Genomic DNA, 19,155 nt, shown 5'->3' on the forward strand with positions numbered 1-19,155 from the left:
CATCTGCACACCATCTGCATAGCATAGCATACCTGTCTATGGATAGACAGGTGATAGCAACCAATCGGGGTAACAATCCATGGATATTGGTTCTCTTGGGTCCTGGGGGATTTGTCTGCATATGCATGGATACCTGATGCGCAAAGGTATTTTGGTTGTCGTTCGTGACAAAATACGGTCTCGTCTTTGGTTGGTGCCTGATTTGCAGAACAAGACAAAAAACAGACCCCAACACAACCCCACTCGAATGTGTAGTTACTCGGTTGTCTGGTTGCAGGTGCCGTCTGCCGCTTTTTTTTTTTACTGTAGGGATCATGTATGGCTCGCGGATCTTGTAGGGCTGAGGGGCTGAAAGAGAAAAGAGCCGGCTGGGCGACATGGTTGGCTAGCAGCTGCTGCCGTCCCTTAGCTAAAAAAAAAAACCGAGGTGAGGAATTGGAGGGGCAAAAAGTCGCAAAAGAAAGCTGAAAAGAAAAAGAAAAAGAACAACAACAAAGTTCGAATCGCCACGAGAACAAGTCTTGCAAGGGACGCATCAGCAGTGGCAAATTGAGGAGGCGTTCGTAAAGATGTTTTTCTACTGTCAATTGGTCATTCAACGAGAGGAACGCCGTATTCTAGAAATAGTCCTAGTTCTCGAAGAAAAAGAAAAAAACAGGATCCACGTCTTTTATTTCGCAATCGGAATCGCAATCGCGATGCTTACTTTGTTTGTGATTAAAAGGTAACGTATGGTCTGACAAGCGGGTAGGTATTGTAGGTACTCCGTAGTTGTAGGTAATCCAAGTCAGATGCAGCCAGCCACGACTTTGGTTTACAACATTGTCTACCGGTACTCACTACAGTATAGCTGTACTTAGCGGTACCCCCGTAAGCGCCATTCTTTGCAAAACTCGACGCCAATCAGGGTCGGGACCGACAATCTATGCACAAAGATCGCCATTACCAAATGCTTCCTTTTTTTTTTTTTTTTTGCCCTGCGCCGTTTGCTTCTTCAGACATAGAGAAGTGTAGATTTGGCGGTGAAGGACAAGCTTGGGTTCGCCAACTCAGGTCACCAGCAAGCAGCAAGCCATACCGCGGCGGGTTTCGCACATGTCATGCCTGCCCTGGATAACAATCAGCGGGCAGAGCGGGGCGTGGACCCAGCAGGAGAGGTAGTCATCTGACTTTATTGTTCTTGAAGTCCGATGGTAGCAATGAAGATGAGAATGAATGGTAAGATAGGTAGCTAGGTAGTTAGGCATTCAACTTGTTAAGGATATTTGTTTGCATTTTTTCTTTTCTTTTTCTTCTCATAAATCCCTAGTGCCAGATCCAGTTGCGCCGTATGAAAATGTGCGAATAGTGGAACCGAATCCTGCGCGACCAGTCTATCCTCCGCGTGAGACAAATTTAATTAAGCTGAACGGATACTACGAAATTGGAACTTGGGTTCCTACCTAGCATGTCTACCTACCAGGGGTACAGTACAGTACAGTACAGTATTACAGAATTAAATCAATTACACAGATACAGCCTTAGAAGGCTAGAAAAACCCCTCCTGGCAACCTGGGTAGGGACCAGGTAGCAGCCCAAGATTTTGATCCTGTGGTTGAGGTTGGTCGGTTGCTTGTCATCATCACTCCGCGTGGTGATCCGGTGCTTCACCGAGCGCAACCAAATAAACCCCACATCATTGTCTCTTGGTGGATTATTATTCCTTGCATGTTGACAAGGAACCAACGATTGTATGGTATTGGATCGGAAGGCTTTCAGTCCATGTCTTATTTTGATTCTCACCTCTTCTTCCTCTTCCACTCCTACCCTCTTTTCTGGATTTTTTTATCCCTGATTCTCTCTCCGTCGTGTTCTTGGTCGTGTCTCGCAGATTAAGTGGATGAGCGCCCGCTCACACCTACCCTGGTGGCCTGTACTGGACGTAGACTGGATCACTGTCAGCTTAGCAGCTTAGTTCCAAATGGCGTCGGGCCCCTCGTCATCATAGGATAGGTCACGTTTGCAAAATTCCTGCCCATGTCATGGTTGTATTTGTTGGTCTGCAATCTAACTCTTTCCATCCCTTTTGTTCACTAACCTGGCTAAGCCAAGCCATAACGACCAGCCCTACCATCTCTTGGCGCACCTGGCTCTGCGTAAGTTGAGAGAGGCGGCCAGCCACTGCGTCCATAAGTTAGACAAAGGTTGCTTTCGTTAGCAAGGGTATTTATCATAACATGAGTATTTATTTGAAGACGCCCATCTGCTCGCTCGCTCTTGATGTTCTCATTTAGTCACCATCACCCATGACACACAGTCTTGTGCAATTTGAACCGGGCTTGTTTTTCTTGACCTCGATCGATGTTTTCCCCACGAAGCCCAAGGCTGCTGCTTCCTACCCAAAACTAGGCACCTACCAAAGACAGTGGGGTACTGTACCTGCGCCTCAACATTGCACCGCTGACACTTGGTACACCCATTACCAACCAAACACTTCAATCGACCTGTCACACCACACCAAACCGAGTTTCTATTCTACCGCATGGTTATGCGCGCGCTTGTTGCCTCTATTATTGCTTAGTGGTGATTGTGGGACTCCTGGTACGGTATTGATATTTTACATCTCTTCGCCCCTTACACGCAGTCGGCAAAGTGTTTGCTAGCGTACTGATTCTGCCACACACATCATTCAGCACTCGCATCTCGATTTAGAGACCACGCCTCCGGGATTTTGCCCACGCTTGGCATTTTAAAGTTTATTTTTTTGTCCTTCTGTTTTTTTTCTTCTTCTTTTCTTTTATTTACTATCTTATAAATTTTTAGCACTGGTTTCACAAAAACCCGAATGCTGTTCCTGTTACGGCGTCAAACTCAGCTCTCCGTTTAGGTGATCGCTTGGCTTGTTTTGCTTACCCGGTTGCGTTGGAGGCCCCTTCCTAGGCAATTGGGTCCACAGCTTCCGAGCGATTACGGGCAAATTTGATCTCAAAAAGACACAACTGGAGACTTGTTGGTCGGACATGTCGCCCTTCTTGCAGGGTTCGGAACCGCTCTCGCTCACCCTCAGAACCCGAGGTACGAAATCTACAAGCGAGAGCAGCCTCAATCTCACATCGCCCCCTGACAACACGAATGTGGAAGTTGCTACAACAGCGGGTCATGTTGGGGTTCGGCGTCTCATTCAGCACGCAGTGGATTCAAATATATATACGCCTGCTCTCCTTGCAGTAGCAGCAGTGACAACGGTCATCGTCTTACTGCGTATTGCCAAGAATAGAAACAGGTCTCTTCTCTGGTCTTACACCCCGATAAAGAGCCAGGCAGTGGTCACGAGAAAAACAAGTCAAACTGCAAGTGTCAGCGGGCGAGAACTATACCCGGAAGTCGAGCGTCCCTCGAAGAATTATACGCAAAACGACCTAGCGGAGTGTGTTACTGTCATTTCTGCCAGTAGCGGCAGTAGCTGTGCGTCAAACGGTGCCAGAAACCCATTACCGGCCGCAGATCTGACGTCGCTTCTATTCAGCCAAGCGCAGGGTGCCGGCGACTACACCCTCAACCAAGTACCCATATCCTCACCCACACCCTTCACCTTATCCGCCTGGCCTAAGCTGCAGCTGTGCCGCCAGGATCGTCCCTGGATACCCCAGTCAGAGTCTCCCCAGCAGCAGCATCCCGATCTACAGCTGCTAGCCAGCCGTTTCATGCCGCCTGGCCGCCCGGTAGCCAGTGACGGCAGCAACGGTATGCCTCTCTGGGAAGAACTACAGCGACCCCAACGCCAGTCACGTGGAGTCAGCATTACGCTCAACCCGGATAGTGACGCTGCTTGTCTCCCGCCGCCTGTACACCCGTCAGATGACATTTCGCGCCAGCAACTTTCCCCCAGTGCGTCTGCTGTGGATAATGCCTCGGTTAGCGCGTCAATTGCGCTCCCTTCCCAGTCATCGTCGTCCTTGTCGGCTTCATCCGTTCGGACAGATGGGGCCTCTGGTAGAAGAACCATGGACGGCGGCGACACGAGCTGGCGGGAAGCTTCACCATCTTCCTCATATCCTGGTGATGATGCAGCACACGGAGAAAGTACCGCGCTCGATTCTTCTACAAGCTCGATGATCCCTCCTTTAATACGACCCCAACATTCGACCTCGGGCAACTCGGTCTTGGCAGCACAAACCAGGGCTCCCGCCGACTCCAACAACCCAACTCCTCGCCAGATTCCGAGCCGACCACTTGTTGCCCCGCCCCTGTTATCATTGAACACGAGTGATGCTCCGACAGTGTTCTCTTTTGAACATCGACGAAAAGCTTATGCAGCATCCATACCGCCAGAGCTTGACAGTGGCGGCAGTGGTATTGACCGGTTGGCATTCATATACCAAGACGATAAGCCATTCCACGTGGCTACCGAGTCCGAAAGCCCGTTTGGGTCAGAGCTCAGCTCGGCCGCTTCGGGCTCATTGTCCCGCGCATCGTCAGCAACCTCACCGGGAACGATATCAGTTGCGTTCAAGGGCTCGTCCTCTTTGATGCCTGGTAATCCCGGTAGCTTGCAGCTCAAGACAGACGCATCTACAAGGGATCCAACTCACGCAAGACCGACGCCGATTCCTTTGAAAAGGGGTGGAAACAACATGTGGTTTACACATGAGTCGATAGCTGCAAATGACATTCGCCAAGGCGGCCCATCGTCATTTCCACCCACTTCACCTCTCCTTCCGCCACCGCCGCCCGGCTCCGATAACTATGAATTTGACCTAACGTCCCCCGCGTATCTGCATAGCCATATGGATGATGCAGAGGATCATGACGACGACGAGGTTGCGAATGAGCATGATGATATGTCACAGCAAGATGACGTACCAATATGGATGAGGCATACACGCTCTTTTGGTGGTGGCGTCTGCCTTGCCTGTCTTGCAAACGGTGGCGGCTTTTATGGCGAGAATGTTCCTTTAGAGGATCGCAGACCGCGATAGTTAAATTGTGGTCTAACTTTACAAGGCACAAAACTAGATATTTAGTGTTGAGTTGGGGAAGTCAGTGTCGTCACAATACGCTGCTCATGGAGGATGGGTACCGTCTTGACAGTGCTGCATGGTAAAGCCATGGCCTCAGACCGGGATTTTCATTCCTTGTCGAAAGGCCCTTTCAGACCCTTAAAGGGCCGCACCCAATCCTCCATTACCGACGCTTTACCTGCTGTCGAGCTCAACAAACCAAGGTGTAGTTTTGGTCCGAGTTGGCATTACTTGCTTAATTCACGTTTTACGTGATATTCCCCCTCTTTTGCACGGCTCGTTGCTGTGTATCTTGAACTTCATATTTTCTTTTATTTATACTTCTTAGCTATCTCATCTGGCGCTTTGTTCTGTTACCCCCTTTTCCCCCTAGTTATCTGAATGAGGCTTGTATATTATAACGGCCAACGAGACCACGATTTTCCTTTTACCAAAACTTTCCTATTACTCGCTGGATTACATAGTTCTTCAGCTGCCACATATTAGTTTCTGCTCTATTACATAAAAAATTATAGATTCTTCAGACGTTTTCTCAATCAACCATCATCTGCCTCTTATTCGGAGCATTTAATAACCATGGAGCCCATGCCCTCCTTTTTGCCCCAGCCCCGATGTGCGTCACGTACTTGGTCAAGGTTCCACTTGGCCTTTATGGGCACGGTTATTTTACCCGTGCGGCATAAGTCCATCAGGGTTTCGAGGTCTGGACGGAAATCCTTGTGGTCGCGTTCAATGTAGTAGAATATAGTGCGGCGATTGTCTCCGATAAAGCGCTTGAGATTTTTGGCTACTAGTTTGACGATTTGGGGGACCTGACTGGGAAGCTTTCTCTGGTCGACAACTACACCAACCTTCCCTGACTCCTTCTCAGATTGAGACGAAGACGAAGGCAGCAGGTTCTGGTTCCCCCCATACCCGACCAGCACCGACGGGCGGGTTGTGGCGAGGATCGAGTACGACTCCTCCCAGCTCTGAAATCCCAAGGGGTCGAAGACGGCGTCGACGCCGCCCTGCGCCTGCATGGCGTCGATCCAACCTTTGTTCGTATAGACGAATGGGGTCACGCCAAGGCCTACAAGACTCTCATGGTTGCGGTCAGACGCCGTGCCAAAAACGGAGGCGCCACGTAGCAGGCACAGAGTTGCGACAGCGTAGCCGACGGCGCCGCTGAGGCCATGCACGAAGATGCCGTGGCCGGGCCGCACGCAAGCGGCGTGCTCGACCATGCCGTACGCCGTGTTCCAGTCCAGGGTCAGGGCGGTGGCGACGGCCGGCTCGATTCCCTCATGTACGCGGATGAGGTATCTTTCTGGGATGTTGACGCGTTCGGCTTCCGAGTCGTAGACGGTCAGGGCCGTGACCAGGGTGCCCTGCTCCCAGTCCGTGTTGGGGAGGCCGCTCGAGCGAGGCCCGGCACAGACGACGCGGCCGACCATGCAGTAGCCGGGCGTGAGAGGGGCCGGACGCTGCATGGGGTAGATGCCACGAGCCATTGCGACGTCGGCGCCGGAGAAGCCCGAGTAGAGAACCTGAACCTGGACGTGGGAGGCCGGTGGGGGTGGGAGAGTCGTGGTGACGATGGTCAGGGACTCGGACGGGTCGGAGCTGAACTTTGTAACAACGACCTTGCGGATGGTGATAGGTTCTGGAGTTGGTGGTGACGACATGTTAAAGATTTGAGAGTGGGATATACGTGGTCAGGATTCAATATGGCTGTCCGAGATGGTCAATCGAGAAGTCGATGCTTTGGATGCCGAGAAAAGAAAAAAACATGTTTGAGTGCGAGATGAAGACTCGCTTTAATTTATACATTCCCAGAAAAGTCATATATGCACACAGAAGTAGCTGAAAAAAATCTTCGTCAACTGTCCTGGTTCTTCGGCAGGGCTGAGCTCTACGCTGTTTGGGACCATCCTCGAGAGCGGCTTGGACAGACTGTTGCAGCCGACCGCACAATTGTCGTATACATTCACGGCTGCACGACGCGCAATGACTTAGTTCTAGTCCTAATCTGGGGCGTCAACGTCACTTGAATTTAGAGCTAGCTCTTCTCGATAGTATGCACACGCAGCTAACAACAGGTTCAGTTGGTCCGATGCAGTCGCTCATCGGGACAAAAGTGGTTGAGTTGCCTCACTCCTGGAATCTGCGGCTAGACAGGCTTGACATCCTTTTTTTTGCAGTTTCGAGGGGACCATCGGCGCAAATATTAAGCCGGAGCTAACGAAGAGGTTTTCTAGGCAGGTCCAATCAATGGGTTCGAGCACACGCGGGCGCGGGGTATCCAATGGTCCGTTGAAGGCCGCTAGGACGGCGCGCTCACTCACTTGGGAAAAACCTCACATGGCTGGCTGGTGAAGGTCACAAATAGTGCAGTTAGTCTCTCCGACAGGCGAGCCGAGTAAAACGACTCGTTCCGGAGTCTCATAACTGGCCTCTTTTATCTCCGATACACGGCGGTGCATGAAAGAGATGTCCCCGTCGTCGCCGCACAAAGGCCGCATACAAGCCACCTGCAGCATAAACGGCCACGACACTGATGACGATGGGCCATTGGAATTGATCCGGTCGGGAGAATATAATAGTGGACGCATATGAAAGCAGCTCAAATAGGTTCTGGAACGACGCCTCGACAGTGGAGAAGGTGCCGCGATATTCCGATTCGACCTCCTTCATTGCCGTGTTAGCATCGCAACAAAGAGAAGAAGAACAAAAAAGTGCCTGAATCCCGAGAAGAAAAAAGTATAGGCTTGCTGATCAACTTACGTCTTGGATGATGTTCTGAGCGCACAAGTCATAGCCCCAGAGTCCGATTCGACTGAGAGCAACGGTAACGACAAGCCCAGTCGCAGAAGCTATACTGTTGGTGCCCTTACCAGAAACGTCTGTAAAAAACCATGCGACACCGGCGGCGAGCCAGGCCATCTGCCAGCACAGACTCCAAATCCCTCCTCTGACTATGCCGATGCGCTTCATCAGGCGAGGCGCAATCCACGTGGCGCTCAACTCGAACAAGGTGCTCACGGTGCGGGCGACTCCGACGTGCAACGAGCTATAGCCGACCGATACCAGGTAGGTGATCATCTGGCCCGAGAATGATAGCACAGTCAAGTAGAGCAGCGCAAGTGAAAAGGACGGCAGGAAGGCTGGGTGGCCAAAGTAAAAGGGGAACGAGTCGATGGGGAGGACACGATGCGCCAGGGATCTCATCCAGGATAAGGCAGGGGACCTATTCGAGGCCGATGCCCTTGATTGCGCTGGCGCGTTTCCATCATCTCTTTGGACAGCAAGAGCTGGTACATGTTTGTAGACCTGCGGCGAATTTTAGTGAGGTAGCACGGTAGGTAGTTAGCATTGTCGTGCATTTATTTTTGTTTAGTGAGTCAGAGAGAAAGAGAGAGAGAGGAAATGTGTCACCTGAGCGATGCAGATATATTCAACCGCCACCGACAAGATGTTCATCGCCAGGGTGGTCCAGATGGCGACAAGAGTTGATGCGGCAGCAACTGCTGAAATGATTAGTGGTCCCACTAGCTTGCAAAAGAGATCGATCCTACGTATCCTCGCGTTCAAAACTGCTCAACGCAACGCAACCACCGAGTCAGCATAAAACTGTGATGTGTTTCAGGGCTTGATTGTTTCCGAGGGACAAAAACTAACTTCGCCGTGTTGATTCGTTCCCCTCGGTTATGACGACTACCCAGTCTCTCTCGACCGACACAAGATTCATGACGGAGCATAGCTTTTCGACGCAAGCCAGCACCACAGTCAGGGCAAAGAGGCCATCCCCAAGACCGCGGGAGGAGGAGGAGTCCATCATCCAATGACCCCGCAATTCCAGAGCCCAGAACAGACCACAGCTAAAAGCAACGGCCAGACGCTGACCGACGATGGAGACGCGCACAACGGTTAGGCGATCGCCACGGTCAATCCACGACCCAATCGACTGACCGAAAACAATGGCGGCGCCGCTCCGAACAAGAGCGTAAACAGACATGGGCAGCAGCGTGTTAGGGAAAATGGATGCCAGGAAGAGCACAGCGGCGAACTCAAAGAGTCGAGAGTTCCACGTAGAGAGGAAATGCGACACGTACAGCCGCAGCTCGAGCGATCGAGGTACTGCATCGCGAAATCTGATAGGTGGCGGATCTAGATCAATCACCTCGGCCGTCATGTTAGGCTCGATTGCCATGGGTTGCGTGTCCCTAGAGGCCATGATTGGGAAAGAGTGAAGAGCCCAAAACAAAGGACTTTGTAGTGATTGATCGTGATGTTTGAATCGCCAAGAACGAAATGCTGCCCCCCCCTCCAGTATTGAACATGCCTAAACCGCCCTAAAGTCTCCACTGAAAATAACAATCGCCCAAACAGCACTCACAATGGTTCCCTGAATGGGGGTCGATTATTCGACACTTCTTTTTGCCTCCACTGTAAATCCCAACCCACCTCCAATTGCCAAAGCAAAATAGTAGAAAAAGTCCATAGTAAACCAGAACAAAAATAACCCACCCCCCAATTCAAAGCCAGACAAGTTTCCAGTCTAGGGTGACGGGAAGATAACTTTGATTGTGAAATTCTTTTGCAACGGCTCGTTCTTTGGTTCAAAATGATATCCGCGCAGTCCTGGATGTGATTGACCCTCGTCCTATCCAAGCTGGCATGGACACCTGGTGCCCTTAATAGATGCGCGAAACTGGTTGCGCCAGAGAAATATACAATGTGACAACTGATGTCGCATGGTAAGGTAGACAGCTTTCCCTGGCGCAACAAGCATCCCTAGTTCCGTTTGCGTTGATTGATCGTCTCCAGGTTTGGTCCTTTTGTGACGCCATCTGTAGCGAGAACCTCCCGTGGCCCCCCGTCTCCTCGTCGATGAGAACAACCATGTACCGTTCTCAGCTGCTCCTCGGATCTTTCCGACGCTTGGCCAGATTGTACCGTAGAAAAAGGTCCAACGCCCCGACAGTGACGAGTATCGCGACTATATTTATAACCAGCAACCAGAAAATGCGACGCCACAGCTGCTTCCGCGACGATTCGTTGCCGCCCACAACGTCCTCCCTAATTGTAGGTAGTCGTAGGTGGCTCGAGGGGATTCTCTTGTAATTCATTTCAACTTGTCGCTATAGGGGGATTTTGAAGACCCAGGATGAAAGGTTTGAAGAGGTTTGCGGTTTAAGTTTGGAATTAAAGGTGGTTAGGTAGGTATGTAGTTATGTATTACACTAAAACTAGATCTCTAGCTCCAGTAGTAATAAGGTTCAACTATCCTCTTGATTAGTTGCCGCTGATGGGCACTAGGGCTGTCCTCCGGCTATTAGTCCGACGTACCTTGTTTAAAAATAAAGTGGTATTAGAACTTTTACCTCCTGGTACGGATCGAGATGGAGGTTCAGGGAGAGAGGGACGGGTATGTTTTGCTACATCTTCTGACAACATCATACACTTGAGGCATGCTTTGCGAGTGTACCACCCGGCAGCTTTTTCCTATTTCGAGAGACAAAAGTAGCTACTCAGCGGCTACTTATAATAAATACACTGCAAGTTCTTGTGGGACCCCTTTGGTAAATTTTAACCTTCCAAGGTTTCACTCCCCGCTTGGGGGAAGCCCGATGTCATGAAACACCGGTTTGTAAACCTTTCTTGTTTCTTTTTCATACTAAACTCACCTTTTCACCCTTTCACTCTTGCCCTGCGGGTCAGTTGGATAATACAAATGCATAGTTTTTATTGAGTGGCTTAGCGTCCTCTCCAGCGATTCCGCCTTTTAAATGAAAATTCTCCATCTAGCTGATGCTGAAGAAAGAGCCCGGAGAGCGAAGTCCTATTACCGCACAACGCGTTCGCAATATCGTCACTGAGGTTGTCTGGCTGTTGTGAAATGCAAGAACACTACCGGAGCATTGTCTTGCGGCACAATCCGAAGCCAGAAGACATAATAGGGTCCTATACGCGGTATTTTCAACGCTGGCCCTTAACATCGCAGCCAGCAGCCGTCCAACCTGCCTGAGTCTCATAGCTATGGTGCGCAAGCCTTTAGGTCCTGTTCCCTAGAACAGCCGACATTCCCATAACCGGCGTCTTGCATAGCCGATGCGTTTTTGGACATGCCCGTCGCCGACAGTCACGATGGAAGTGGTACCGGGGCCGTAAGGTCCATAATCGCTGCCGGTTGCATCTTCGTTCCTTGAGAAAATTGCTAGGTCTTAGATCTAGTCACACGACCAACTCTGCAAATCTAAATTAGAATTGCGTCGTGCTTTATTGCAGCGAGCGCGCCAGTCATATGGTACGACGTCGTTTGTTCCCGAGTCGTTGCAAATTGGCTGGAACATCAAGGTAGTTTCAATGGTAATATGACATGTCTCCACAGATTTCACCTGAAACTTCCAAAGTTATGAAATTCAGCATTTACAGGCACTCGGACTCTAGCTGACAAGTGGTACATTACCAACTGACACGTTTTTAGCTACCACGTGGGATCTAGACCAAACCTTCAAGTGTTAGCTGCTCTTCGCTGCAAGATCGCCTGCAGATTAAACAACCCTAATTTTATCAGCATGAGTGTTATACCGCGGTACGTTTATTAAATTCTATTTACGGGGTGTAGTCATTAACACCAGACATTTTGTAATGGTAGTAGTAAACCTGGCTTGGTTACAGGTACGCGCGGCATGTACGCTAAACTGATAGAAGCTAGTGATATAGCTCACAACCAGAGTCAGATGATACGTAACAGAGGTTTGGATGTTAACACAACTAAAAAAAAATATATATATATAAATACAACCAAAACACCAATGTAGAGTCTTTGTCTTAACTTCTCATTCATCACTAAACCATTATTTCTCTCATCAAAAACTACAACAAAAAAAACAAACACACATACCTCGCAAACTGCCAGCCAAAATGCGTCCTTTCACTATCTTCGTCCAACTTACCGCTCTTACCTGCGGCGTTGCAAGTCTGGCCCCGGGAGAGGGATTGGCTGCTATTGCCATCCGCGACGACGGTTGCAAAGGCGCCTATAAAAACAACCCTTGTTGTTTTGCAGACAGAGATTTGGAATGCGCTGCAGCGGTGAGTTTTATCTAGTGCTACAGAAAGTGAAATTATTGCTAATAGGATGATAGTGTGGAAAACTCAAATATAACGGCTGCAACGACGACCAGACCTGCAAATGTGTTCCTTATTAATACATGAGGGTTGAGCTTGGTCACTTTTATAATAACAACAAAAGATGGACCAATGTTTGTTTTTAATTGTATAGTTAGGGTAGAAGCAGTTCTGGAAACTGGTGCTTTCTATTAGGGTAAATCTTAGATAAATCCGGCATTTAATACCTATGCTATTCCGGTCGCAATTAAAATACTGTATTCCGGGCACTTTCTACCTCCTGGATGTCTGCCAGACTCATTATTATATCAGTGATTTGTTGGCCGCTTTATAACAAGACTATTCGCAGCCATGCAAGATGCCCACACTATTGCCTGGTATTTTTCACATACATAAAACGATAGTGTGACTAATTGATCATGGGCATGTTCACGGTTGAACTTCAGTTACATTCGTCGCAGACGAGGTCATGCTAAGGCTTGCAGCCCCTCTGATTTTATTATGTCACGTCAACCAGAGGGATCGAGCAAAAAACATTTTACGCACCAAATCTGGTTGTTCAGTTTTCTTCGACGTGTCGCGCTTTTGTGGGGTTGAGTTGCAACAAGACTGGGCACCCGTTGGGTGTCTACCTGCCGTATTTGCGTTTGGCCTCCTATGCATAACGTTTTGTACTTCGTACATACCACCACTCCTTTTTTTTTGGCCCCGAATCGCTACCAAAATAGTCAAACACCAAAGATGATCCCATACGCCTGCAGATTCGCCACCACCGTCGAGGGATATCGGGGCTACATTACCGCAATGGCTTGTGCTCAGCCAGAAGAAATCATGATAGTACAGGCTGACAAATGGGGGACAGAGAGAACCGAAACACCAAAGTGTTTAGGCAAACAAACTCCATACATTGAAGAGGGAGAATAATGTAAAAATAAACGAGTAGAGAAGGATTATTGGTGAGTAGGGGGTAGTTATCCCCTCTAAGATCATTTATTGTATAAATGGAAGTTTTTGAGATTGGGAATAGGGGTTGAAACCAAAACACCTGCCTTTTTGACGTGGTTTGGCCAGATTTGGTGTCTCGGTTTGTTTGCTCCCTCCTCTTTGGCTGATTTCCCCAAACCATCAAACCGGGGGATTTCGGGAGAAAAGATAAGCCGGCGGCAAGTTACTGTCGCAGTAGATGACGAGAGACTCAAGTAGCCGGCCTACCGCGGCCTGACAACTTGGTGGATTTAAACAGCATGACTCGAATCCTAGTTAAATACCTGTCTATCAGGTACCCGCCGCAGACTACCTACTCTGTAACTGCCGATGGAGAATAATTACCACGTACCTTAATGCACTAGGATAAGGGAAGATCGCCCGTGAACGTGACGGCCGATCTGTGGAGCAATCAACACTTGTTGCTGCTATTAATAAGGAATCTAGAGAAACCGGTTGTTGTTGAGGGGACGGGGAAAACTGGGTTCGGCTGCTGCTGGTGGAGAAAACACTGGATTGGAGGTAATAGTTTCTCCATGGCGTTGCAGTTTATAGCTAGGCTGGCTGGCGTAGCTAAAAAGATTATACTGGTGAACCTCCTCGAAAGCCAATTCGGAATTGGCAGTACGATCAAGATCGTAACAAGCATTTTTAACGTAGTAGTGGTTGCATGATGGACTGGGTAGACCGCGGGGACGGACGGTGGAGATGATAACAGGTACCATGGTAGGGTAAATTGGCGAGATCACGCTTTCAGCAGCAAGCATACTATGTAGTAAAAGCGGGCTCGTTGTGTTTCATTCTGTCCATATTCGGATTTCTGGCCGTCGGTCGGCCACCGCCGACATACGAAATAAGGGGAAGGTAAACAAACTACTTCACCTATATATTTACCCATCTACGTCGCGTTCCTACTCTCCGAAGTCCTTTGCACCCCCATCGCTTTTGTTACCACGTACAATTTATCAGGGCCAACAATCAACTACCTCGCCCCATCACATTCCCTTTCGATTTGCAAAAAAAATGAAGGTCACCACTATCTTCCTGGACCTGGCTCTGATTGCCACTGCCATGGCGGCCGCTGTTAGCCCCGCCGTCGTCGCTGGGCTCGAAAAGCGAGTGGACTGCAATAAATTTGGCTCAGGTATGCCGGGCCCTTCTATGATTTCGCACAAAGACTAATCTCCTGATACTTTATAGACCCTGTTAACCCTGGGCGGTCCTGCGTTCAGGCCGGTTGTCCGTATTAAACCTTTTCCCTGCCTTTTTTTCGCGTTTATAGTTTCTATTATACTAAATTTATTGTCCTTAGGTTTTGGTCTGACCTCCACATCCTGCTGTAGCTACAAGCAGAACCAGAGCAATGGTATATGCGAGTAAGGTGCTTGTTCACCTGTAAAGGCTACGGCGGGATCGCAAGCCTCTTCTAATTCTACCGCCACCATTTGGTCGAAGAAGCGTGCTCCGTGGCTGTGTTTAGGAAAGAACTCCAGATAGGCATCGCAAAAGATGCAGAATATGACGACACTGTATGAATTGATGGCATAAAGCAATCTCATGTATTTGAGGCCGTTCATGAATGTCATGTGCACTGGCTTGTCCTTGACTCCAAGCGCAAATGTGGCTTCTGGCAACTCCGGAACCCACAATGGTGAACTTTTCAAAGACGTGTAACAAGCTGAGCGTATGGAGGCCAGTGTACTCAATTTCATGGTTTGTCGCGGGTGAATATTTATAATGTTTCTGGGTCAGCAGACTTCAGCCCAAAAAGTCGCTTGGGGAATTGCAACATGCCTGCCAGGTTCCTTTACCCTGTTATTCCAAACGATGATAAGATTGTTTTTGCCCATGGCGTCGAGAGGAATCTGCAGTTGCCTCTATGTACACACCAGAGCGGTCAATACGAGGATAGTCTTGTGCTGGATGGAAAATTGGCAGTCAGTAAACGAGACAGCGAGTTTTGCAGGACAGACAAAAAGTTTCCCATCCAGTTTCGAGGTCAGGTCTGCTGAATGTGTTCCGCAGTTGTCATTTCATGATTTGACTGAACTGCTGTCGAGCTTCCGAAATTATCTCACTGAACAATGACGTAAGCGGATATTATGATCGTCTGTGAAGATGACTGTCAAGCAAAACACATAAGCCTGAAAAAGGTCTTTCATGGCTCCCTCCTCTGAAGACTTAGTGTCTGAGGCTGTGAATGGTTGTCATGATTTGCCTCCCCGCAGCGTGGCCTCTTCCATGGTCAAAAGCCTTGAGTAGCTTTGGGAAACATTTCAAAATTTGATCCTTACCGGTTACAAAGCTATACGGCATGCCAAATTTCTTTGGCGAGTTCAGAGATGTAGGCTTTTGTGGCCGGGTGCTGCCGGAGGCTAGAGGTCTAGGAGCCCTGTGTCTGTGCATTGTCATCTTTGCCTGCAGACGCGAATTGCTAAGCTATTCTTTGGTCATTGTCCCTGATAGTGCCCATCTCCTTGTGGTCAGCAATCCCTTCCAAGAGAGGCATGCTTCAAGTCTCTGCTACTTTCCGAGGGGTCTAGAATTGAAGGCCAGGCTTCTAGTGGCCCATCCTCTACACAAAACCATTGACCTCCCTGCTGGAAATCATTTGGTGGCTAAGGGAGATATAGATAATCCTAGTCTTCATGAACACGATACGAATTATACAGGTCATAATTATTTACGTTTGCTGCTAAGTATGCTTCGGATCGCCATGTTTTGCTGCCTTTCCAGAGATAAAACTAGAAATGCAGTTCTTCACTTATCTTGCAAAAGATAGCCTGGCCTCACCCGGAAACAGAGTCTCCAAAGTCAGGAATCAATACTACACGCAGCTGTATACAAGACGCTTTTTTTCGACTGTGTTTCACGTACAATAGTCCATCGATTCCTTTTCTGTCAGTTCTAACCGCGGAATAGAACCCACTTCGGCATAAAAGTGCCTTTGCAACTCCGCCTCTCCTGGAAAGGGCTCGCAGCATCGTAACACTTCAAAACAGGACGTTTCCGGGCGAAAATACTTCACCCTATGAGCGCGCTTGACCATCCTGCTGCGTAGCAAGGGAGTTCCCGGCCGAACCTCTGAGGATCGTGCTTGTAGAATGGACAGTCAACCCGCGCTGAGATGCTCATCTTGTGGGGGTTTCTGACGTTTTTCATTTTCTTTTTTGGATTTGGATTTGGGTTTGCATATCGACTGATCTTTTCTGAGTATTCAAGGGTTGTCCCATACTTTCTTTTCCAGCAGATCCAATACGTTTAAATACGAGAAATTAGTATTACGGGAAAGTGGACAAAGAGTTTGAGTACAGCGAGAGCAACCTCATGTTCAAACCCAGCTTGCTGACTGGATTTGTCATCTTTCCTGTCAGATGTATCCCCGGCCGAAGACATTGCCAAAGGTTTTGGGTCATTGATTAAGTGATGTTTGCATACATCAATGATTTCGAAAGAAGCTCAATCTGCTGAACAGGATGCAAGAGGAAGATGATAGTTGGCAGATGGGGAGAGAAGGAGCCCCAAAAGGATGGGTTCCTTGGGTGTGTTGAGAGATTCGGGAGGGCTGCAGCGCACTATTTTCAGTTACGAAAACTAGCGAGACATCACACAGTGCTACGATTGGTTAACATCGGAAGCTGCATAGGCTCCATGGAACAGCAAGGGGTCTGCAGACGGCTTATCAGAGACTCAGGGTACTAACTGGGCATCCCGGGTTGTCGTGGCTGTTATCTATAGGCCATGTATGGTCCGAGTGCTGCCCAAAAGACACCAATTGGTGTTATTGGCAGCTGAGTAGTATTCGGATTGGTGAATAAGTGCAAGGTCTTGGGCTGTCGTTCCAACACAAATCATTCTTCGATGGCAACTTCATAGCTCTAAAAGGAGACCCATTGATGGGGTTTCTTGATAAATCACAGGTTTATCTTATTGATTCAAGTCTCAGAACACTGTTTGTGACTGCAGTCACAGATCTTCAATGCTTTCTACTGGAGTACTCCTTTGCACATATATACAAACCACCCTCCATCCAGATCGGCCGTCACACCGAGTGACTCTTGCCATGCACATCTCACTACACCCACCTCCTCAATAAAGCCATCAGCCTGCCCGTCCACGGATACCCAGCCCACGGCGACCCCTCAACGGGCTTGCCACCATCCGCAGTCCAGAAATTGACGGGCTTCGGATCCTGCTTCGCGCTGGGGTCGACCCCGACGTCAATGACGCCGTGCAGGCCGTCCGCCATGCTGCCGCCCAGCAGCGTCAGCTCGATGAAGGGGTTGTCGCCGCCGGCCTGCCCCTGTCTCAGCAAGAAATCGTCGGCGTTCCGGGTCCAGGCCTGCGTGTTGGTGCTGTAGGGGCTTTCGCGCTCGACGGCCTCGATGTTGACGTCGTCAAAGTAGAACTGGCCGACGTGCGAGATGGTGCCGCCCTGGATGGTGTCGTTGGAGAGTTTGGTGGCTCCGTGGTGGACAATGGCTTTTTTTTCGGCTGTTTTAGTTCCATTTCATGTTTTATTTTTCTTTCAATAGGATGGTACTAGGTATTCAAAACGTAGGGGGGGAACATGACAATGATAACTAAACTCACTATGCAGGTGATTGGTCCGTCCGACGTAGTGGCCAGGCACCACCGTCACAAAGCTGGCGGTTCCATCGGCATCGGTGGGCTGCACGCCTCGAAGAGCGGAATTGTTGATCTCCTCTGGGGCGTCCAGCCCAACACCGTTGCCTGTTGCAATGACGCCCGTGTATACGCCCTGGAATTTGTTGCAGTGCCAGCGTCAGCATGCCGTGTCACGTAACCTGCTTAGGACAAAAATTGAACATCGCTCTGGGTGTGACACTCACAGTAGAGTTGCATCCCCACAGTTCGACATAGGCATCTGGAATCGGCTCGCAAGTCGTCACATCGATGACGTTAATGTCGAGGTGCAGCACCACGCCGGGGCTTTCCTCGCGTATGTCGGGCCGGATGACCTCGCCCTGAACCCCTGAAATCCACCACCACCGAAGATTGATCAGCAAATTTTTCGACCTTTTACCACTCTCCTTTCCACATCACATAACCTCCAACTGAAAGTATCAAAACTCACAGAATGGCCCCTCAGTAACCTCAGGATCGAGCACACATCCAGCCCTGGCACTGCCCTGCCTCTTCTGCATGGCCCCTGGAACGGCCTGCAACCCTCTCTCGGAGCGCAAGCCATTGATCTTGGTCATGCGGCGCTCCAGCTCGGCGGCATAGTGACCTCTGGCCTCGAGACGGGCATGGCACTCAGATAAAGTGCGGCGCGCGGGGTTGTTGAGGTGCTCCTGGCGCTCGAGAAACTCGGTGCGGACGTCGGCGCCTGGGTGGGCGAAGACTGCGGCCGAGCTGGCCAGTAGGATGAGGTGGGTTGCTAGTCCGTGTAGCATTTTTTGGTGGTTATATTCGGGGTTACAACAGATAGATAGATGATGCGTGGTGCAGTGGTGGGTGTGACAAGCGATCTGTGGGAGATGAGGCAGACCCGGTTGTGAATGGCGAGATTTGCCTTTTCTTTTCATGTTCCTTTGTACTCTTATGTCGCACAAAAGGATGATGGGCTGCCAAGGAGCCAGTAAGACATGACTGATTTGAATATTCTCGCCAAGTATTCGGTAGAGTACTCGGTAGTTGCTAATTGGTCGTTCTCAACATGGGCGTTTGGTCCTGGATCTACATTGTACCAGACTCCATAGCATATGCGACAGGGGCGGGAAAATTGTTCTCTGGTAGCCCGGATCGGCATTTTGGTAAGGCGGGGGCGGGACGGATCCGGAAGGTCCGGTGAGGTGCTTTTGGGATATAATTGTCCGTTGTGTAATTTCAGGAGAATGCCTGCAGCATATGCACAACCAACCATGGTAGCTTGCATGAATGAGCCGAGGCACTGATGGGAGACATTTCGAGTATCGGCAAATGAACAACCAACCATAGACCCTCTATATGAATGGGCCATGACACCTTATCGAAGTGGCTCTCCCAACTCAGCATTTCTGCAGTTTCGTCATCCCATGATGAATTTTCG

At 49.5% G+C, this 19,155-nt stretch overlaps 4 protein-coding genes across 4 annotated transcripts; 1 reads left to right on the forward strand and 3 right to left on the reverse strand.

Annotated features, from left to right (window-relative positions):
- Window positions 1–2,999: 2,999 nt before the first annotated feature.
- On the forward strand, window positions 3,000–4,958 carry PgNI_00054 (uncharacterized protein; the record flags this gene model as incomplete). The annotated part of the gene is made up of 1 exon (XM_031120138.1): window positions 3,000–4,958. The coding sequence occupies one exon, from the start codon at window positions 3,000–3,002 to the stop codon at window positions 4,956–4,958; it is 1,959 nt and encodes a 652-aa protein (XP_030986394.1).
- A 596-nt stretch (window positions 4,959–5,554) lies between these two features.
- PgNI_00055 (uncharacterized protein) lies at window positions 5,555–6,667 on the reverse strand (the record flags this gene model as incomplete). The annotated part of the gene is made up of 1 exon (XM_031120139.1): window positions 5,555–6,667. One exon carries the CDS (start codon window positions 6,665–6,667, stop codon window positions 5,555–5,557), a length of 1,113 nt encoding a protein of 370 aa, XP_030986395.1.
- Window positions 6,668–6,793: 126 nt separating this feature from the next.
- On the reverse strand, window positions 6,794–9,267 carry PgNI_00056 (uncharacterized protein). The gene is made up of 4 exons (XM_031120140.1): window positions 8,661–9,267; window positions 8,418–8,506; window positions 7,767–8,312; window positions 6,794–7,670 (listed from the first exon to the last, which is right to left on the reverse strand). Exons 1-4 carry the CDS (start codon window positions 9,214–9,216, stop codon window positions 7,425–7,427), a joined length of 1,437 nt encoding a protein of 478 aa, XP_030986638.1. The 5' UTR covers window positions 9,217–9,267; the 3' UTR covers window positions 6,794–7,424.
- A 7,862-nt stretch (window positions 9,268–17,129) lies between these two features.
- PgNI_00057 (uncharacterized protein) lies at window positions 17,130–18,520 on the reverse strand (the record flags this gene model as incomplete). The annotated part of the gene is made up of 4 exons (XM_031120141.1): window positions 17,130–17,582; window positions 17,694–17,862; window positions 17,954–18,096; window positions 18,199–18,520. 4 exons carry the CDS (start codon window positions 18,518–18,520, stop codon window positions 17,176–17,178), a joined length of 1,041 nt encoding a protein of 346 aa, XP_030986397.1. The 3' UTR covers window positions 17,130–17,175.
- Window positions 18,521–19,155: the final 635 nt, after the last annotated feature.

Source organism: Pyricularia grisea, assembly GCF_004355905.1.
Source record: "Pyricularia grisea strain NI907 chromosome Unknown Pyricularia_grisea_NI907_Scaffold_1, whole genome shotgun sequence".
NCBI classification, from domain to species: Eukaryota; Fungi; Ascomycota; class Sordariomycetes; order Magnaporthales; family Pyriculariaceae; genus Pyricularia; species Pyricularia grisea.

Bases quoted from the DNA above. Each gene is read 5' to 3' on its own strand.
- PgNI_00056 (XM_031120140.1), bottom strand. From the start codon at position 9,216: ATGGCCTCTAGGGACACGCAACCCATGGCAATCGAGCCTAACATGACG. The intron at 8,507-8,660 runs GTTAGTTTTTGT...TCATTTCAGCAG, and splicing joins GAACGAATCAACACGGCGAA to TTGCTGCCGCATCAACTCTT. The intron at 7,671-7,766 runs GTAAGTTGATCA...ACGGCAATGAAG, and splicing joins CTCAGAACATCATCCAAGAC to GAGGTCGAATCGGAATATCG.